Source organism: Manihot esculenta, chromosome 11 (assembly GCF_001659605.2).
Source record: "Manihot esculenta cultivar AM560-2 chromosome 11, M.esculenta_v8, whole genome shotgun sequence".
Lineage (NCBI taxonomy): Eukaryota > Viridiplantae > Streptophyta > Magnoliopsida > Malpighiales > Euphorbiaceae > Manihot > Manihot esculenta.
In genome coordinates, this window is record NC_035171.2 from 31,534,571 (window position 1) to 31,556,629 (window position 22,059).

Below are 22,059 nucleotides of genomic sequence, written 5' to 3' on the forward strand. Positions count from 1 at the left end.
AGGCCTGCGTGTAGGGGCATGGCGCACCCTGGTCCAATCTCCATGTTTTCACATTTTTTATTTTTCAAATTTCAACTATGAAAATCATCATAATTTTAGACTTTATTTCTTTAAATTAATAAAATAATCTTTTTATTAAATTACTATTAATTAATAATAAATTTAAAATTATTTACAGAAAAACAATTCAAATCTAAAAATAAATTATCACAAATATTAAAATCATATAGTTTAAAATATTATAAAAAAATAAAATTTAATGGGCTAAATAAATGATACTCCAATAATTTAATTTTTTTTATAAAAAGAAGATTAAGCTGATTTTGATCATATTCCATAAACTATATTATAAATTACTCTTCAAATAATATATTTTAGAGCAATTCACCCATATAAATGGGCATATAGATTTTAGCTAGTGGGATTAAACAGGGGGTTTAAGGTTAAAATTGAAAAATTACGATAGAGTCAAATTAATTTAAAATTTTAATTTTATTTATTTATTTATTTTAATTTGATTTGATTTTTAATTTTAAAAATTTTAATTATTTTGGTTTGATTTGATTTTAATCAAGAAAAAATCAAAAAAATTAAATTGAATTGATTAATAGTAATAATATATTATTTTTTATAATATAGAGATATTAAATTATAATTAAAATTGAACTATTTCAATTAAATTTTAAAAAATAATAAAAATAAATTGTAAAAAATAAAAAAATTATTAAAAATTTAATTGATCAAATCGAACTGAATCATATTGATTCGATTTGATTCAGTTTAATTCCTGTTTAAAATCAATTTCATTTAATTTTTATAAATATTAAAATTTTAATTTATGATTTATTTAATTCGATTTAATTTTAAATTCAACTAATTCAATGTTAATCTCTAAAAAATAAAAAATTTGAAAGAAAATAAATATAAATAATAATTGAATTTGGTGATGATATATAAAATTATATGGATAATTTAAAACAAAAAGAAATAAATAAACTGCTTTCCTTTTTGATATGGTCAGCCCACGTATAAGCTAGCCCAACCCAATTAAGTCCTTGCAAATACTTTGGTCATATTCAACAACAACAGTATTTAAGGTTTGTGTTTAGTGTTTAACAACCGCAAATTATTTTTCTTTAACACTTTTTTTTCCTTTTATTTTTTATAAATTTATAAATTTAAATTTTAATATATAAATTCTCTTTATTATTATTTATATTTTTTATAAATTTATAAGTCTAAATTTTAATATATAAATTTTTCTTATTTTTCATTTTTTTAATTATTCTCTATGCCGTACTCAGCTTATTACATTCATAATAACATAATAATACTATTAACTCTTTTTTTTGTATATGCTAAATGATGTTTCTAGTTTATTAGTTAAAAGAATAAAATTATAATTAGGATTAATTTATTGAATAGTTGAATTAAAATTATAATTTAATCAATCTTTAAATTTATAAAAATCATAGTAATTAAATACAAATCAATCATATTATAGATAATTTATTAAAAAAATTAAAATTGATAATACATATTACTGATTATTGTCTAAATTTTATAAATTAATAAAATTAGATAAATATAATTTTTTTACTTTATAAAAATTTAAAATTTAATTAGTACTGTTAAACTATTTTTTATTTTATTTATAAATCATCAAATCATATGTTTAATTTATTTTTAATTGTTATAATTTTTATAAATTTAAATGTTTAATATGTGTATAATAAGCAATATTTAGTTAATTTCTTTTCCTGAAAAATACATAATAAAAAAATTGCAACGGTAACAGTTTGGCTATTTTCAAATGCCCAAGAGCTGTCCATATTTGGCTTCACTCTCCTCTAATGCTCATGCGGAATCCTGGTAAGAACTCCTAGATAACCTGAGGAACTAAAATCAGGATAACAATCTTGATGAGATGATGGTATTCCTTTTATGTAGCATTTGGAAAAAGCTGGAATCAATATTTGTCTAGAAACCAATTACCTAATCATTAAGAACTGATTTCTGCAGCATTACACAATTTGGAAGAATGTATTTCGATGAGAGCTAATCTACAACCAAAAAGCCGGCAAAGTTTAAAAATGGCAGTCCCTTCTATTTCTAAACAATGAACCAAAAATGGCTGAATCATGAAATCTGGTTTTCTTCAATCTCTAGCCAAGAAGCCACGAAAGCCCATTCATTCTCATCTCTAAGATCTCCTTGCAAGCCCATACACTATTGCATGCAGAGTCCAATAACACAAACTCAATTGGTTGGTAAAAGTTTTGTCTTAAGGACTTGAAAGTGACCTTCGAGCTTTTTCTGTGTTTCTCTCCTTCTCATACGTCTACTTCATCTGCATCATGGTGGAGGGGAAGAAGATCTGTAGCTGTAGTAGAAGCTTTAACACGATTTCACATTCATTTGAATCTAATTTTCTTCTTTTTCCCACTATCTCTATTACACGTTTGCTATTCTGCCGTCCTCAAGCCACCCCACTTCCAATTTTACCAATCCCCTCAGCTCCTCAGCTGCAATGGCAACTCACATCCGTGACACTCTTCATTCACTTTGGTCCCAATACCTTGAGAGACTCTGAGTGGGGTACCGGCGAAGCTGACCCTTCTTTATTCAACCCGACCAGCCTCAACACCACCCAGTGGGTTCAAGTGGCGAAAGATGCTGGCTTTAATCGTGTCATGCTCACTGCAGTTCTGTTTATGGCCTAGCGAATATACAGATTACTCCGTGAAGTCAGTGGAACTGGTGATGTTATTAAAGAGCTGGCTTTGTCTGCCAAAGAGGCTGGTGTGGATTTAGGCCTTTATCTTTCCCCATGGGATAGGCATGAGGTGTCGTACGGCAAGACTCTGGAATATAAGGAGTTCTATATGGGCCAAATGCCCGAGTTGTTGACCAGGTGATTTTTAGTGTTATGTATGGTTTATGTCCCTTTGTTGTTTCTTATGCACAACACTAGGAGCACACAACTCTCAAGACAATAATAGAAAAAATTTCGACTGTGACATCTACGGCCAAAGGCAAATAGAGATAAAGTTTCATCACAATTGAAAAAGAATGACACAATCTCTCTCAGCTCTTAAAATTGATTCAATGTATGTTCCGAAATCTCAAGTAATCTAGGGCAGAAAAAAAAAATACAAGTATTTATAACCCTTCATACTCCTCTGAGTACTGATTCCATTTTTTTATCCCATTTGAGTCGCAGCCAAATTTTTTAGTCGGATCACAATTGGGCGAAAGTACAAGCCACATAAATAACATATTCTTTAGTTCTTCCTATTCATGTTGTCTCTTTATTTTTCTCTACAGTTTTTGTAATTAACTTAGTGTTATCATTCATCAACTTGAGAAGTTTACTTGATTAACTGAGTCGTTGTCAATGTGATTTTTGGTGTTTGGATTGTTTGATGGTTTGTTTTGTTTATCATGGTTTCCTGGACGCTACTGCCATTCATTGAATAAGGTTTTTTCAAATTCTTGTTCTGCATTTAAGTTTCTTGGAACGTCCGGCAGGTTCTGTTAATTTTAGTCTTGCTGTGACTTCATATAAGAAATTTAGGGAGCATTATGATTATTTTAAAAAGTTATGGCAGGTATGGAGAGATCAAGGAGGCATGGTTGGATAGTGCAAAAGGGGAAGGAGAGAAGGACATGGACTACTTTTTTGATAGTTGGTTCAGTCTCATCCGTCAACTGCAGCCTGGAGCTGTTATATTCTGATACAAGGTGGATTGGAGATGAAGCTGGTGTTGCTGATTCTACATGTTGGTCTCTTTTCAATCGAAGTTCTGTCAAGATTGGAGACACTGATCCAAAGTGAGTTTACTTTCTTTAAAATAAATGAATTATAAAATTCTTGTCTAGTTACTTCCCCTTCTGAAGAAATGTCAGATTTTTGTTCACTTCTTGTCTGTCAAACAGATACTCACAGGAAGGAGACCCATCAGGCCATGATTGGGTTCCTGCAGAGTGTGATGTCTCCATTAGACCTGGTTGGTTTTGGCATGCATCAGAAATCCCAAAATCTGCAATGAGGCTTCTTGATATATACTACAAATCTGTTGGCAGAAACTGCCTGTTGTTAGTAAATGTGCCCCCAAACTCTTCAGGCCTTGTATCAGCTGAAGACATTAAAGTGCTTACTGGAATTTTCTGAACTCCGTTCATCTATATTTTCTCATAACCTTGCCAAGAATGCCTTCCTCACTGCCAGCAGTACTCGTGGCAGCTCTAACGATTCCGTTTTGACCCCAACAATGTCCTGGAAGAAGGAATCTAGACATATTGGGCTCCTGAGGAGAATCAATCTAATTGGGAGTTCTATAGATCTTCCTGGGCCAGTAGCTTTCAATGTTCTGCAAGTGCAAGAGCCAATTCACATGGCAAGGATTATTGAGTTCCATCTTGAGATTGAAAAGGATGGGGATTGGAAGAAAGTGATGAATGGCACCACAGTAGGATATCAGAGGCTTCTGCAATTTCCAACTGTAGAATCTCAGCACCTGAAGTTTGTTATAGACAAAACTTGGGCAGACCCTCTAGTTTCTTTTTGGGGACTCTATATGGATACATTTTCATCTATGGTTAACAAATATGATAATAGCTCGCGAGTCGAGTGCCTCAGCAAGCCAGACAGATGCAACCGTTACATGAACAACAGTGAAGTACTTCGCCCAACTGCGTGCAGTCGTCCTCAAACTGCTGCAATGTACTGTATGTATATTTCCACTTTGCATAGCCAATTTTTAAATAGTTTGGTTTCACTTGAATTGTTAAAGTTTCAGAGCTGTTTGTCTTGATTTGTTGAACACATGAAACCAAATTAAACTGTATATAAGACTATGCAGTACGCTTCTAGGATCCTTCTAGAAGTTTTGGAAGGGTGATCTGGAAATCTTCTCTCAGCTTCCTGGAGAAAATTGCTTGGAAGATAGATTTCTCCTTTAACAACATTAATGGACCTGCAAGAATCTGATGTTTTTCATATGATTCAAGGTCCATTGTTCGTATTGTATTTCCAAGGATCCAGTTACACTGTCTGAGTTCCTATAAACTAAATGTTACCTTCCAGGCTTCCGGCCAGCTTGTTACTTACTGTCCATCTGCATGGAATGAACTGATTAGAATTCTATATTATGTATAAGTTAAAATGAGTGTGAATTAAATTACATATTAATATAAAAAATATAGTTTAAGATTTACTAATAGTATGAAATAAATTATGAATACATTATTAGTTTTCTAGGTTCTCATATATGGAGTCCACTAGCTAAAATGCATGATATGATATCAGGTAAAACCATTAAATTTCCATATATCCTGCACTCATATTATCGCATTACTAATTTATTCTTATAACTAATAAAATTTTTACTTTTCTAATACATATTAAATAAGGAATATGAGGAGGGTAATTATAAATTACCAACTCGTAAAGGAAAGTGGTTTGTAATTTGAATTGTATAAATAAGAAAAACAAAATTATGTTTATAAGATGGAGGGAGTAGTTATATCTTAACAAGAGTCTCCTATTGTATGTTTATTATTATAAAAAATATCTTTACGTTTTGATGGTTGATGATGAATTAAGGGCATTTGTGTTTCATAGCTGCCAATGTTGGAACAGTTCTAGAAGGAGAGATGTCTAAGATGACACTGTCAAAACCCAAGAATGATAATGCCCAACTCTTGCCTGCAGTCGAAGTTTTGCCTTTGAGGATCTGTTTTCAGCCAGCAAGTGAGACCTTGAGGGCATTGTTTAGGGTAAGAGCAAGTTCTTGATTCTTCTCTTCAATTTTTTCAAGTATTGATGCTTTTGAGATTTCCGTTGTCATTCCTCTTTGTATAGAAGTTGGAATATCTAGTTTAAGCATTGTATTGTTTTCATGGCACTAGAGGCTTGAAGATGCTGTGTTTGATATAGTATTGTCTGTTTATGACACTTGAGAATCCAATATTAATGCTGATGAGATATGAATATTAGCTACCAGGTAAAGATTTTAAGTAAAACAACTGTTATTGCTCCCTTCTACAGTAGTGAAACTGCTCATTCGCAAATGAACTTTTGCAAAAATATCACAGCACACAACTCAGAAACCATAAATATGAGAAAATGTTTGATCATTCTAAACAAATTTATAGGTTGATCACTTGGGAGGAATTCCTTCTTTCAGTAGTAGTCACAGCAAGCTTCCCTTGCATCCAGCTTTTCAGCATCTGTAATGCAGCGTTTGGCTGATCCATTGGAACCAGGTGACCAGCTTCATACACCTGATTATTGTCATAGATAATCAAAGTTTCTGAAGTTAGAATAAGATATCATGGAATATGCAAAAACACATTTGAGAGAGTGTGTGTGTGTGGAAGCCAGACCTTAAGGAAAGTGAGAGGACCATGGCTTTTCAGTTGTCCTGCTTCTGCACCCTCAACCACAAATCTAACAGTTGGGGCTGCTCCAAATTCTTTCTGGCCAGACCATTCCATTGCATGAACCCATCTTGAGTTTCCTGTCCAAACACAAGCATATCAACTCATTGAGAATGTAATCACAGCATTGTTAGGTTTTAATTAAGCTGTAGAAGTTTACCTAGCCAATTGCATATGAGATCCTCCTCTCCAGCATAGATAAGTACCCTGATTCCATCCTCAAGGAGAGCTGGAATCCCCACTTCAAGGTTCCTCATCCAGTCCGAAAGCAGGGCTTCATAAACATCAGAACTGCATGAAACAAAGTCTAGGTCTCCTACCCCTAGAGCGTCTCTAACTTCTTTCGTGTTCAGGAATGTCCCCATGTCTGAAAAATCATAGCATAGTTGCCCCTCACATTGCTTTCTGATATCGTAGTACTGCACATCAAAGAAACTATGAATTCTCATCACTTCCCCTCAAAAACAATATGCTCTCTCAGCATTTATTTGTTTGAAAAATAGTTGAATACTTCCTTACATTTATATTACCAGTAACTTGGAGGATCCCGTTGAATATCTTTTGGCAATTAAGATATGCAGTTTCACAAGAAGATTCACCATCTGTGCCTGAAAAATCATTCCCAGTTCATTATGGTCAACCAAGGACAGAGCTTTTAGCAGTTCATCATAATCAAAGGGAAGAGAATTACCACAAGCTTTGGCTGCCTGCTCACAATCTGGAACCAACTCGTTAATTTTGTCGTAATCAGATTGCTGAATTAACTTATTATCCAATGCATAATCAGTGTATGCTTCGTACTGAATACTAGGATTAGTAAGACCATTGCCAATAGCAAATCCCTGATGAACAATTTTATATAATTAATTCAATTACAAGGCAACTAAGAATGATGAAATAAATAAATGAAGTATGTCTCAAGGGAAATGTACCTTGAGGTTTATCTGAATCCCTTCTTTATTTTTGTTTCCTTGGTGAATCCTAGTAGCAAAAGCAGGGATGTAGTGCCCAGCATAAGATTCTCCAGTTATGTAAAAATCATTTTTGACAAACTGGGGATGCTTGTTGAAGAAAGCCTAGCAAGTTTATAGACAAGTCAGGTAAATATTGAGCTTTGCAATTAAATTTTTGAGTTAACAAACATGTAATTTTCTTAATAGATAAAAGGTAAAAATATAAAAAAATATCATGTAATTTTATCGATTTTTCATTTCGAGTTATGTAATTTAATAGTATAAGATTAAACTACAAATTCCAAAGTAATCCATTGATCCGGAATTGATACAACTACATATTACTTCTTTTTTCACTTTTCCCTATATAAAGATTTTATATAAAGAATCTGACCTGCAAGAAATCATATAAGTCATTACTGACACCATTTTCATCGTGTCGAATGTCACTTTCGTCTGTTGTGTAACTGAATCCAGTTCCAGTGGGCTGATCAACATATATGAGGTTTGATGCCTGCAAAAGAAAAGCAATGGAGTTATGCATTTAATCAAATTGAACAAGACTCTTGCTTGCGATATGTACCTTATCCCAACCAAAGTCATTCCATATAAGAGATTTGTTTTTCGAAATATGGAAGGGACCATTTTCATAAAACAGTGCTAATTCACTGCTGCATCCAGGTCCTCCTGTCAACCATATGACCACAGGATCATTCTTGCTGTTCCGTGATTCAAAGAAAAAGTAGAACATCCTGCAAATGTTATGCAGAATTATTAAAGCAGAGACTTGAGCCACAATAAGCAATTCATAAACATGATCATATAGTGTTTCAATGATTTTACCTTGCAGCTTTTGCATGGGGAAGCTTAAAGTATCCAGCATGGTGGCCGAAATCCTGAACAGAAGACCCTGGATTGCCAAGAAGATGCAAGTTCAATGGTTTCTCAACGATCGGAGTTCCATTTACTAAAGAATCAACAAGGGTTGGGATATTGATGGAGTGCTGAGGGGATAAGTTAAAAGCTCTTATCAGCTTTTCTGCTTGCAGTTTCGCCAAGCTGGAAGCTGAAGACAAGTGAAGTTGGCCATGAAGGCGAGATGTTGCATGCGAGAAAGGAGAAGAAATGGAGACAAAAAGAAACAAAGAAAGGAATTTGTAAGAGAGAGTTGATGCCATGATTCTGGTTTTGAGCTGTGGATTTGACAGGTTTTGAGTCATAAATTATTAAGGATCTTGACTGGTTTATATAGACTCCATTGCATTTGCAATTTGGATACTAAGAAAATATAGTTAATAAAAAATATTGTTTTAATTAAAAAAATTATTTTTTATATCTTAAAAATTTTATTAAGCCTTCTATATATAAATTTATTAATAAATTTTATTTAAATAAAATTTATTAATAAATTTATAAGTTATATATTAAAAAATATTTATTTTTTGCATACGAATTATTTTTTATAAATAAATAAAATTTTATTATTAATTTAATTTTTTTTATTTATATGTTTATTTTTTGTGCCCCTTTTATTTTTCTTTTTACTCTTTCTGGCGTTATGCTCTTGAATTTTCAACAAATTGGTTAATCTGACATCATAAACAATAAAAACGAAAACGCTTCTAATTATTTTGATGAAGACAAAACCCAGATTCTTTGACAGCTGTTTTTTTTTATTATTTTAAATTAGATTTACTGTATTATGAATCTAAGGTTTGGTATGTTTTACGAAAAATAATTTTTATATTTTTTAATATTTATATTATTTAAAAATTTTATTCAATAAAAAATATTTATTGATTAAATAAAAATTAAATTATTTTTAAAAAATGATATTTTTAAAAAAAAAAAGTCATTTATCACCCTTTAAAATTATAAATTTATTAATAAATATTTAAATGAAAATTAAATAATAAAATATTATTTCATTAAAAAATATTTTTAAATATAAATCATTTTTCATAAATAAACAAAATTTAAATAGAGAAATTTCTTTATTATATATATAAATTTCATTATATATTTTACACATTTAATTTATAATAAAGTGAATGTAGACAAATTTTTAGAATGTATTAGTTTATTACATTGGTATGCTTAGTTGGTGTGATTTGCAAATTAGGAATTCAATAAATAGGATTAGGGGTTTAATTTTCTATTTTTGTTGAGGTGATTAATTATTCCATTGGAAATTAATTTCCTTTGAGGGCCATTTTCTTTTCCTGAAAAGGGGAGACAGAAAAGGGAATTCTACCTTTCAGCAGTTTTGCCCATAAGAAATTATTTCTTCCTTTAATTTCAGATGGAGCAACTTAATCCATTAGATAGGGTTAGAATCATTTTGATTTAACTAAAAATATGTAAGGTCCTATATAAAATTCTGAACTTTTTACTAATTGTAATCTCAAGAACTCATCAACTGAAATCCATCTAAAATTAACCAAGGACTTTTAGCTCAATTGTAATAGAATCTTATTCAAGTTAAGAAGATCTCGAGTTTGAATTCAATTGAAACATCATGCACGCGACCATCAAAGTACGTCAATCTCCTAAACTAAAACATCCTGTTGGCTGTCACTGAAATAATGACTTATTCCCATAACATTGCATTCATTTTTATACAAATAAGGAGTTTGACTCATCAACAACAATGTGCCTCAAGTTAGGTATGATACACAGAGGTTAATTACTTGAGGATATAGAAAAAAACCACTTTCAAAATATAATACAAACATATATTTTTGCTCATGTGCTCCCTGTCAATGGTGAATGGAGTTTCACTCTGCAACAATTTCATTGTGATGTCATCAACGCCTACATGCAAGTTAAATGTGCTCAAAGCCCTTCTCTAATTCACTAGCAGATGAGGAAGGGACTCTTAGGTTCAAATTAAGACCTAACTTTTGCGAGTCGGGCCCTTATTTCTTCTAGTTCTTCCTCATCATCAACACCCTCAGCAATGGCTTCTTCCTAGAAGAATCAAAAGAATATTTTACATTTTCTGTTAAAAAAGCAGCAGCAGCAGCAGCTGAACGTGAGTTTGTCACCACAAATCAATATTTCACACATACCTCCTCGGCTGTTCTCGCTGTCCCAGCTGACTGCTTCACTCTCTCCTTCCTGACCGCTTCTGGTAGCTGTGCAGCAGTCTCACCAGCTATAGCAGTCAAGACCTTGTCAACTTCCTCCTCAATTTCCTCTTCAATATCTTCTGAGTCCAGTGCATTGTCAACGGCATCATTCACGAATTCCTCAATAACCCCTGCCTACAAATCACAAACAAAAACAATAACAATTACCAAAGTCAGCGATAATACAAATACAATTACCTAAAGGTTTGTTTAATTTTAAGTGAAGAAATGACGACTAATAATAACGTCAACAGGAAGCAAGCTTCCAAGACAATACAATAGCAAAGAAAAAATAAACCAATTTCCTATTGTCTTCTTAATACAATAATGCCAAGGATCAAGAGGAATGCAGCATAGGAGTTCCAGCATACAAAATTTCAAATACACAACCTTGGTCATTTCTTTGCTGAACTCTAGCATTGTAGCGGCCACTTCTGGAGCCTTCATGAGATTATTCACAAGCTTCATGACCTCGGCACTCTTGGATAAATGGCCCACTGTACGTGCAATTGCTGCAAATCAACCAAAAAAGATTAAACAACAAAATGATTACAGGAAATTGAAACAAAACATCAGGATCCATTGCAAATAACATGCAGTTAACAAAGACCATAAGCGCACACAAGCTATATTTTTTACTGAACATAGCAATTATACATCATACACAAACATTTTTCTACTTATAATGTAAATGAATATTATGAGAAATCGCAACCATACAAATTAATTACTCCATTATGGATTTCACAACAGGATTTAAAAGAAGAACCTCGTTGTCACCGCCATTTACACCCACAAGCCACCCCCAAACTCACTAGCCAGATGGATGGGCACTTTTACCCATTCTGCTTTGCTCGTACAAGTACAACCCACTACTCTAAATTCCCTCACATTGTAACTTATTTCATAATTGGCTCATTGTAAGCATCTTCTGGCTATAAATAAATTGAGCCCCTGGCCTCCAGTTCACAATAGATACACTTTACAATTGCCAAGGAGCGCCCAATCTTCCAACCACTAACACAGTAAACTTTCTCTTGTTTGGTTGAAGGGGGAAAATCACAAGGGGAAGGAAAATAGCTTTTATTATCCCGCTTTCACCAATCTCCCCAATTTGGAGAGAAAATAACACAATTGAAGGGAAAAGTTACTATAAAGCATAAAATTGCAATTCTAACCTTGTTAACTTATTGAAACTTGAGAAAACCTATAAAGAGTAAATTGTAAAATTATATGTTATTTCCTTTCCATTTTCTATTTTCCTCTCTTTTCAAACAGGGTAAACTACTTTTATTTTGCTCTCATCCAAACCACAAAAGGAAAAATAGAGAGAATATTATAATTTTATTTTACTTTTTTATTTTCTTTCATCCCTCATATGTTAACCAAATAGAGCGTAAAGGGAAAAGTAAAGCACAAATGGAGTATGAGATGCAACATACCCACACTTTCACCAAGGTGCATTGATATTGAATTCATTTGTGCCTTATTTTCATAAAGCCGATTTACTGTTTTTCTAGATCTCACAATTTCCTTAGCAAGTGCCTGTAACAAATTACAAAATGGACATGAAAATAAAGAAGGAATAAGGTCATTGCACGTTACATGCTAGTGCTTGGCATCCTCTATAAGAACACAGTAAGCTTACATGATCCAAGACCACATAGAACCCAAATGACTGCATTGTATTGAATAAAAACAAGTGGTAAAAACATAAGAGGAGCACCAAATTTTCTATTTTGTACAATCAGAAAATGAACATAGAATCATCCGTTCATCGACAATTGTGGCTGTAACTCCATAGGTGCAACAATACTGTAGCATGAGATTATAAAATAAGCGATTACCCTTGGGTGTTTCACTTTCCAGATACATGGTAACCAAACTTATTGCAAGGTGGGAAATAGAATGCACATTCACGTTATGTGCCGCAAGATGTGAACTATAAAATTATTAATCAGATCATTTAACAACATGGAGGATATTACTTTCTACACAATCGAGGCTTGAAATGAAAAATCAATTGTGAAAAACGTGCGAGGCAAATGTGTTATAATGCAAACTATTAAGTATTAACCTAGCAACAATACAACTGACCGTACTACAAAAGGTATAAAAAAAAAAAAAAAAAGAAAGAAAGAAAGAAAGAAAGAAAAAGGTCCACCTTGTTCCTTTAATAGCAAACTCAGCTACTAGTAATACAAAAGCAAAATCAAAAAGCAAACCAACAACACCATCTCAACAATTGCTGGTAATAGCAATCTGGTGAGCAGGTTAAAAAAAAGCCATAAACTTGATCAATCAGAGAAACTAGAAATCCAAAAGGAGCCGTAGAGAAACAATTTACAGTAATCGATCAACACATAGAGGAACTGATTTTGATGTTGCTAGCAACAGTACCTTGGCAGAACCCATGTCATTCCTCTTGGCAGCATCTCTGATTGCTTTCTGTACACTTTTCTCTTCTCTCTGTATATCTAAAATTGAACCCAAACTAAATCCATAAGAATAAAGCTAAGCCAAAATAAAGAGTATCCACAAACCAAAACCCCAGATCCATGTAATAGAAACAACCCATCAAATACAAACCAAAAAGGGCGAAACATAGAAAAAATAACATAAATTCGAGAAATTGCCTCGGATTTGGCGTTCGATGTTACGACACTCTTGGCGGAGTCTGCGCTGCCAATCTCTCAATTGCTGCTGTGGGTTAGGTTTCGGCTTTATCATGTTCATCACTTTCTCCATTTATTTCGTGAGGTTGGGCTCTTTTTCTATCCTTCGCTTGGAATGGGTATATGAATGATTAGAGCAAATTTTCGATTGATCAAAATTCAAGCTTTTCGTGTTGTTGCCTGTGAATTTTGAGAACCCAAATAAGAAAAACAATTGGGAATGGAATCTCTGGTCTTTTTGGTTCTTGACTTGGCCTCTCCTCCTACGCGTCGAAGCTGGCAAGGCGAATGGTAAACGACATGCACTTTCTGATTCGTACGCTTCTACAGTAAAAGATCTAAACGACATGTAGCAACAGGAGAAAAAAGTGTCGTTTATGGGTCCATTACTCCTGTGTTGGCCGGGGACCTAATAATTTCTTTTTGCATTTGTGAATTTTAGCATGAACCTAATCTTGGGCTATACGGAAAAGCCCAATTCATGCTGCTATTATAATTTTTTTTATTATTATGAGTAGAAAATTGAAGTTATGAGATTCGAATTTACATCTATCGATAAAAAAATTAGATTAATTGATTAAAATTTTTTAATATTTATACGTATTTATATTTTAATTTTAATTTTCTAATTTTTAATTTAATTAATTTATTTTTTACATTTTAATATAATTTTAACTCAAATTTATAAATTTAATAATTTATATAGCAATTTAATTATATATTTAATATCTCATTTATATTATTATAATTATTTTTTAATTAATAACTGAAATAAAATTTAATATTTGTAGCATTTTATATTTTTATTACTTTTGATAAATTTTATTATATAGTAATAACTATAAATATTTTATGATAAATATATTATTTAATTTAAAATAGTACTATATATAAAATAATTAAATGTAATATATGTATTATAAAATCTTTATAATTATTAATATAAAATAAAATCTATTTTCAATTAAAACTATTAATTACATATTTAATAATTAGATTACTATTATTTTTAAAATTAAACATATTATTTAATTATAATTAAATATAAATTAATATTATTTTTAAATATAATTAACTATATTTAAAAAAATAATAAAATATTACATTTAACATTTTATTTAAATTCTTATATTTTAATTTTTTAAAATTAATTAAAACTATACTCACGTATAAATATTCAACTAATTAATAAAAATTTAAATATTTAAATTAAAATATAAAATAATAAAAACGTTCAGTTTTTTCAATCATTTAATCATTAATTTATATAAATAATAATAATAATAATAATATATGATATATTAACTAAATTATCAAATTATTATATAAAATATTAAATTTAAAAATTTAAAAATTAGTTAAAATTACATTAAAATATAAAGATTGAGTTAATTAAGTTAAAACTTTTAAATTAAAATATAAATATGCATAAACTTTTAAGTTGTTTGAATCGATTGGCCTAAAAACTATAATATATATATAAGTGTATATAAATTCGATTTTTATTTTAACATTCAAAACTCTCACAAAATCCGATTGTTATTATGCAATTTTATTAATAATTTATATAAAATCATTTTTTTCATTACCAATTTTATTTTAAAATTGTAATATTTCTATAAAATATTTAAATATATTTTATAATTAATTAATTATTTATATAAATAAATTCTCATAATAAATAACTAATATACAAAATTTGAATTGAATTGAAATTTATTATATATATTAATTTTTATATCTCATTTTGGTTGTAAATTATTGCTTGATTCCTTCATAAGGTTTAATCAAATTGAAAATATAAAAATATAGGATCTGTGATAGGTGGTGATTTATTTGGGCCATTTGAAAGCCCAAATAGATTTATTTGGGCTATCTCTAAAGATTTAAAATTTTCATAAATATAATAAGTTCAATCCCTCAGAAAAACAGGAATAATTATTAAATATAATTTGAATGATTACATCATGTCTAGACTTGCATTTGATTTCTTTGCTTTTTTTTTTTAATTAAAATTGGGTTGTGTAAATTGTGGTGATTGCTTTTGCTTGGTTGATTGGCTCAGGAATTGTTGTTTTAAATCATCTTGGTGTTCCATTAACACTTTTCATACATACTCTGAAAACGAATGTTTGGTCCTTTTTCGTTATGAATAAAATTTACAGCACTCAGTCCAACCCCACATACCATCTTAATCATAAATCATATGACCTAATTCATAATCCTCAATAATAATATGAAGGAATCTATAACCAACATACTAATTTCCAAAATATACCTAATTTAAAATTATAATTAATTAACCCACTTAATTGTCCAATCTTGTTCTATATCTATTCAGGCATATCATTTAATTTATTCCTTCAAAGAAACCCAATCAAGGAAAATTGTCACAATTTCATTAGTTACAAAAATTCCAAATTGGAAAACCCTAGCTAAGCTATCATGCATGTCGATGCAATACTCTTTAAAAGGTCGTCTGAAATTTCACAAAGGGCACTATCAACGTGTCGGTAGGGCATCTAAGCCCTTGACTTTGAAGGACAATAGAGCAGTAGTTGTCCTTTGAAAAGGATGCTGGCCTGCAGACAAACCTTGCAATTTCTAACTACTCCATAAACCCTATCTTTGATTCTTCTTCGTTATCATATATCTCTGTCGGAGAATATCACATTTGCATGCCACTCTCTAATATGATTTCTGGTTTAGCTGAATTAATAAATAAATTTACCCAATAATTTCATATTAATGGCAAAATGTGAATTTAAAATAATAATTAATTTAAAGTTAAATTGAATTGGATAATATTGATTATTCGATAAGCCTTAAATTTAAATATTTTTAGTTGAGTACTTAGAAATTAAGATGAATTATGAATTATACCAAATTGAAGGAATTTAATTTGAATGAAAAATCAACACCTCTATATTAATAATTCTAAGACTAAACCTTCTAATAATTGATATTAATTCAATGCTTGAAAGGAAATTTTTGTATGTTGAAAAGGTCAAGAAGTGATTTGTTATGATATGATGCAATATGCTAAAATTAAAGCAAATATAGCTATCATCCGAATCTTATTTTATTACAAGACTAGGGATGATAATTTAAATATTGACAATAAAAGATGGGAGAAATTGGTTATTACGACAAGCAAATGAAAACGAAACTAAAGGAATTGAATATGTGTTGACTATAAAAGTTATAGTTTTTTTTTTTATAATTGGAGGTAAACGAATTTACTCGAGTTAAATTTTGAAACATTTAAATTTAATTTATTAAAATTTTTTTAATTTTGATTTGAACTCAAATTTTATTTATTTTAAATTTAAATCGAATATTAATAATTTTATGTTTCATACATGGTTGGTTTAATAAATGAATTAAGACGTAAATTTTAACAAACTGAATATTTTAAAATTCAAACTCAACTGAATATTTCAAAATTTAAACTCTAATTCAATTATTAAGCGTGTTAAAACATTAAGTTTAAATTTAATTCGTTTAAAAAATAATCCAAATCTAATTAAATTGATATTGAAATAAACATTCACTAATGATTTATTTATTTATGACTCTAATTACTAACTAATTCAGTAATAATGAATTTAATTTGTATATACAATTTTAAACACAATACTTAGATAAGTACAAACAAAATTAAATAGATTTATTCGATTTCATATTTTCATTTAACAAATCACCCATATACATGACATATTTAGCTTTTCGATCATATAAAATAGATTACTATCCATCCAATAAATTAAAATATTGTACGAAATTAAGTAAAGATCAAATTTAGATTTTTTTAATTAATATATATCTTGATACATTTTTGTCAATTTTCTCTATTTTTCTTCTTATCCGTCCATAATTATCATTATTTTAATCATCTTAATTCATTTGCTTATCTTGTTCATGTTAGGTTCGTATCTTGTCAAGTTGTCGTTGCCCTTTTGATATTTCTTTCTTTTTTTTTGACGTAAATGTATATAATTGGATTAGCATGAATTTTTTTTGGAAAGTTTGGTGATAATCCAATTGCAACGGCTCAATTCCCTTATTTTTATCCTTTATTATTAAAAAACAAAACTGAATTTCAATGTCATAAACAGGAAGAACATTAATTGCAGAAAAAGATTTTTTTTAAAAAAAATTTCATTGTATAATAATGACATACAAAATGATCAAAGTGCGTGTACGGTCTCTCAATTATGAATCAGGTTGCTGGTCTTAAACCAAGCCGATATAAAGCAGATCTAAGGGGTCCCTAATCTTGGGTTCGCAAAGTTTTCATAGTTTGGACCTGCAGAACATCATACTTCTTATGTTTCAGTTTCGAGTATCATTTTTTTAATATAATATAATATGTTTTATATTGATTTTAAATACTATTAAATATGATTTTAAAAAAAAGAAAAGAAAAAAAGAATTTATTACGTACCATGCGTTTGAGTTTGAGCAGCAAAATGATAATGTTGTTTGATTAACTGTCTGCCTGTCTCACTCAATTTAGTCTTGTTGTTGGGTTATTGATGCAAAGCCAAAATATTAGAAATGGCTGGATTTGAGATAACCGTCGCCGGAGCTTTCATATTGATTTGTCGGCAAACATACCCCACAAATCGGTTATGCACATAGGCCATGGCCGGCCAAAGCCGAAAAAACACAATACATAGGCCCTACTCTCTAATTCCAATAGTGCAGTCTACAAAAGAGGCTCTCTCATGCAAGAAATTTTTGCCTTGAATATTGGCTTTGATAGTTATGCCTCACCAAATTAGTTTTTGAATATTAAATACCCAATTATTGATATTATGATTAAGAAAAAACATAAAATATTTAAAGCGAAATAAAAATATAATAGTTATATTCATTATTTATATATTTTTTTTCAATATCCATAAAAGAGATAAATATTAAAAATAATAAAATGTGACATGTAGCAATTAGTCTTGAACTTTATAGTAGATTTGAATTAAACCTAATTTTTACTGCCGACGTCCGATAGAGACTTACAATAACTTTTCGAAAATGAGATTTTGAGGCGCACGACATTTAAAAATGTGACGAAAATCGCAGACCTTATCACAAAATTTGATATAAAAATTCTATTATTTAAGATCAATTTTACATTTTAATTATTTTTTAAATACTTTACATATTTTCATAATTTTGTATATTAAGATTTTATTTTTATTATAAATAGCCTGCTCCCCTATCTATTAAAAATTGACTTTTCAATTTTTGAAAAATTTTAATAAGACTTTTCGTTTTTTAACCTAATTTTTCTCTTATTTCATTTTAACCAAATAATATTGATTAAAACTTCTAACGAAATCGAAATAATCTTTTATCAAAACGTAACATAATTTAACATAAACAATACTGAAAAATATAGTCTAATATATACTCTTAAAAAGGATTAAGGAAGAATGTATAATTTAAAGATACAGAGCAATTGATCTTAAATTTTATTGACAAATTTAAATCAGATCTAACTTTAAAATTTAAAAGTCTAATTAGTTTAACTATTAAAAATAGTAAATAACTATTAATCATTGAAATTAGCTGATGGTAATGAAGAAAAGATTATATATACTATATAAACTTTTTATAAATCAAGTCAAATCAAAAAATTAACGACCAAAAGACTTTTGCAATTTGCATGTGATTATGTGAAAAATGTACTAAATTCAAAAACACATCATGTGATTAAAGAGGAGAGACGAATATTAAAAATATATGAAAAAAAAATTCAGCAAAAATGTGTATCTCATGAAATATTTTCTTTGGTCATGCTGAACGTATATAGACAAATTAATACCACCGAGTAACTTGCGCTTGTCTAATTAATTAAGCATGATTTTTATTTTTATTTTTTAATTTTTTGAGAGACTTATCTAATTAAATAAATGCAATGACTTCTATTCCCTTCATTCACTCTTTTTTTATTTCATACATTATCAGTCGTCTTAAGAAAATTAATAAGTATTAATTTTTTTTTTAAATTTTATTCTTATTTTCACCTAAATATAAAAGTTTTTCTATAATTTCCTAAATTTATTTTTATCACTTTTATTTTTTTTCTTGTTTTATCCTACATCATTTAGTATTTAAAATCTATTAACCTATTAATCTAAATTTCATCCCACACGGCGTATTATTATTGGCCCTATCAGACTACATCTATCTATATAACACCGATAAGCAAATGGAAAGGATCTGACAGAAATACGAAATTCTGATTACAATATAATAAAAGAATAATTAAACTCCGTAATAGTTTTAATCAATATCGTTTAGTTAAAATGATATAAAAGAAAAAATAGACGAAAAGATTAATAATTTTATTGAAATTCTTCAAATATTAAAAAATATATTTTTAATAGTTAATGGAGACTATTTATAATAAAAAAAAAATTTAATATGTAAAACTAGGAAAATATCTAAAAAATAATTAAAATGTAAAATTGACTTCTAAACGATAAAATTTTCATATCGAACTTTGTAACAAGCTTACAGCTCTCGTTACACTTTTAAAAGTTCTGCGTTTCAAATTTTTTTTTTTAACAACTATGGTAAGTTTCCATCGGATATAATAGCAAAAATTAAGTTCGATTCAAGTCTATCGTAAAGTATATGGCTAATTACTCCGTGTTAATAGAAAAAAATGCTATTTGTACCGATGAATCGATATGCCCAGTTTAGAGGCTTGCTTCCTATGAATTTTGAAAGTTATGAAGGTCTTGTAAGAATTTATGAGTGCTCGCTCTCAAATTTTAAAAATAAGCAATTCTCGCAATCATAGGATTAGTTTGGTAATAAGTACATCTTAATAAATTTTAAAGATTTTAGATTTTATTCTTTTAATTAAAAAAAATAAAAAAATAATTCTCATATTTTAAATTCAAGACGTATATTTAAGGGAGAAATGAGTCATGTGATCTATTCACATTTTTAGAATTTCTTTCGGTTAATTATCTATTGTTTTTAATAGTAGATTAATGAAAGTAAAATTATAAAGGTTAGGGGTAAAGTATAATTTAGTTAATTAAGAATATTTGATTATAATTTAGATAATCTAATTATTTTTACTCACATTAAAACCCCAACTAAACTCATGAACTGGGTTGATTTGTTGTTTTCGGGAATTATATTTTGTGGATGCTTCTAAGCAATCTTTGGTTCCCAAGCAGGCAACAATCCACCGGATTGCATGCTTTTTGAGGCAAATTGCTCAATCAAATTCTTTTCTGAATATCTAATTTATAACTTTGTCAAACTTGAACAGAACTTGCAGATCATTTAGCTCAACTTTTTCTTTCTTTATTTTTTAATTTTTATTTTTATTTCTATTAATCATGAAGTACGAAACCAAGAAGTGACTTGAAAGATTGCCACATAATGAGGCAATTAAAAGAAAAATATATTATTTCCAAGGTAGTAAAGTTTACCAGATCATGGCAGGTGAACTGATTTGGATTCACATTATTACTTGCCCCAACTGCCTCAACCCAATCTTACTTTAAAATATTAATAAAACTAAAGGAATAACCACTTCAATATTAATATTATTAAAACATTTATTACTAAATATAACCGTGCTTTTAAAAAATAAAATAAAATATTAAAAATTTATTTTCTTTTAATTAATAATCTAAATTCATTTAGATTATCATACCCTTTAAAATTTTAGAGATAAACGAAAATGAAATCAATAAACTTTGATTATATATATAAAGTATAAACATTCTATGTTGACATTCTAATGAATAAAAGAGATTAAAAGTTTGGTCTAAGTGTATATATATAGTATCTTAAGATCGAATGAGCTACTTCTAAGAAGTCAAAAATTTTCATATCACAAATTATAAATATATATATTACAATCAGAGGTATTTTATATATGTACAAATCCTACTATTATTATATAATTAAGTTATATCTAATTGATAATTTTTTTTTTTTGAAATAGAGATTGGGGGAGTAGAATCTGTACCATCAAACTAAATTTGTGAGTACAATTAATAATTATATTTAAATATTTTAATTTTAGATTATATATTTTAGAAGAAATATAAAAAATAATTTATAATTTTATTAATTTTTTATATATAATTTATTTCAAAATTTATGGTTTAATTTTATATTATAATAATATCTTGTGATATAGTTTCCTATTAATTTAAAGTTTAGAAATTGTCATTGTTATGATATAATATCATGAGATACTATTTTGATATAAAATTAAACTACGTTTTGATCTAAAATCAAAATATTTAAATATAATTATTAATTAGGAAAAATGTTTGACTTTTTGTAATTAATGGGCTTATAATTATTATTTTTTAAATATTAATAATACATAATAATAATAATAATAGATCATGTTCAAGTAATTCAAACCCTTCATTTTTTTTTTCTTTATTACACTTTTGAAAGGATTGATTATTCTATTGATAATGGCTCCGAATCAATTAGCGATCAAAATTAAAAATATTGTATCAATCCATCAGTTTCTAACTGATTAGTTAATTTATAAAGAAGACCCTACTAGAAAAAAAATAAATAAATCTAATAAAACAAAAACTAGAAATTTTGTAGATGAATGGTGGGTGGTCACTCTCATTCCCATCCTACTACTATAAGCAAATAAATAACAAGACAATTCAATAAGACAAGTTTAGAGATTTAGGAATCTTTCTATAAATTCATTCTTTTTTTTTATTTTCATCATTAATATCTAGAGATTTCAAATTTAAATTGCATGTAGAAGCTAACGTAAATAAAAAAATAAAATAAAGGAAATAAAGGAGAAGCATGTTTTTCTCTTTTAGACCTTATCAATTA

General features: G+C 28.8%; 2 protein-coding genes and 1 pseudogene across 3 annotated transcripts; 1 reads left to right on the plus strand and 2 right to left on the minus strand.

Moving 5' to 3' along the window:
- The first annotated feature begins 2,302 nt into the window (after positions 1-2,302).
- LOC110625808 lies at positions 2,303-7,631 on the plus strand (annotated as a pseudogene).
- On the minus strand, positions 6,309-8,575 carry LOC110625809 (serine carboxypeptidase-like). The gene is made up of 8 exons (XM_043961465.1): positions 8,241-8,575; positions 7,981-8,149; positions 7,792-7,911; positions 7,377-7,520; positions 6,975-7,286; positions 6,605-6,863; positions 6,391-6,524; positions 6,309-6,317 (listed from the first exon to the last, which is right to left on the minus strand). Exons 1-8 carry the CDS (start codon positions 8,573-8,575, stop codon positions 6,309-6,311), a joined length of 1,482 nt encoding a protein of 493 aa, XP_043817400.1.
- Positions 8,576-9,969: 1,394 nt separating this feature from the next.
- On the minus strand, positions 9,970-13,507 carry LOC110627124 (vacuolar protein sorting-associated protein 24 homolog 1). 2 transcript variants are annotated; one of them, XM_021773369.2, is made up of 6 exons: positions 13,165-13,507; positions 12,929-13,005; positions 11,971-12,073; positions 10,919-11,040; positions 10,469-10,663; positions 9,970-10,367 (listed from the first exon to the last, which is right to left on the minus strand). In XM_021773369.2, exons 1-6 carry the CDS (start codon positions 13,274-13,276, stop codon positions 10,287-10,289), a joined length of 690 nt encoding a protein of 229 aa, XP_021629061.1. In that variant the 5' UTR covers positions 13,277-13,507; the 3' UTR covers positions 9,970-10,286. The 2 variants fall into 2 exon arrangements, with proteins under 2 accessions (XP_021629061.1, XP_021629062.1); XM_021773370.2 differs by having other exon boundaries at positions 12,929-12,997; positions 13,165-13,504.
- Between the last annotated feature and the right edge of the window lie 8,552 nt (positions 13,508-22,059).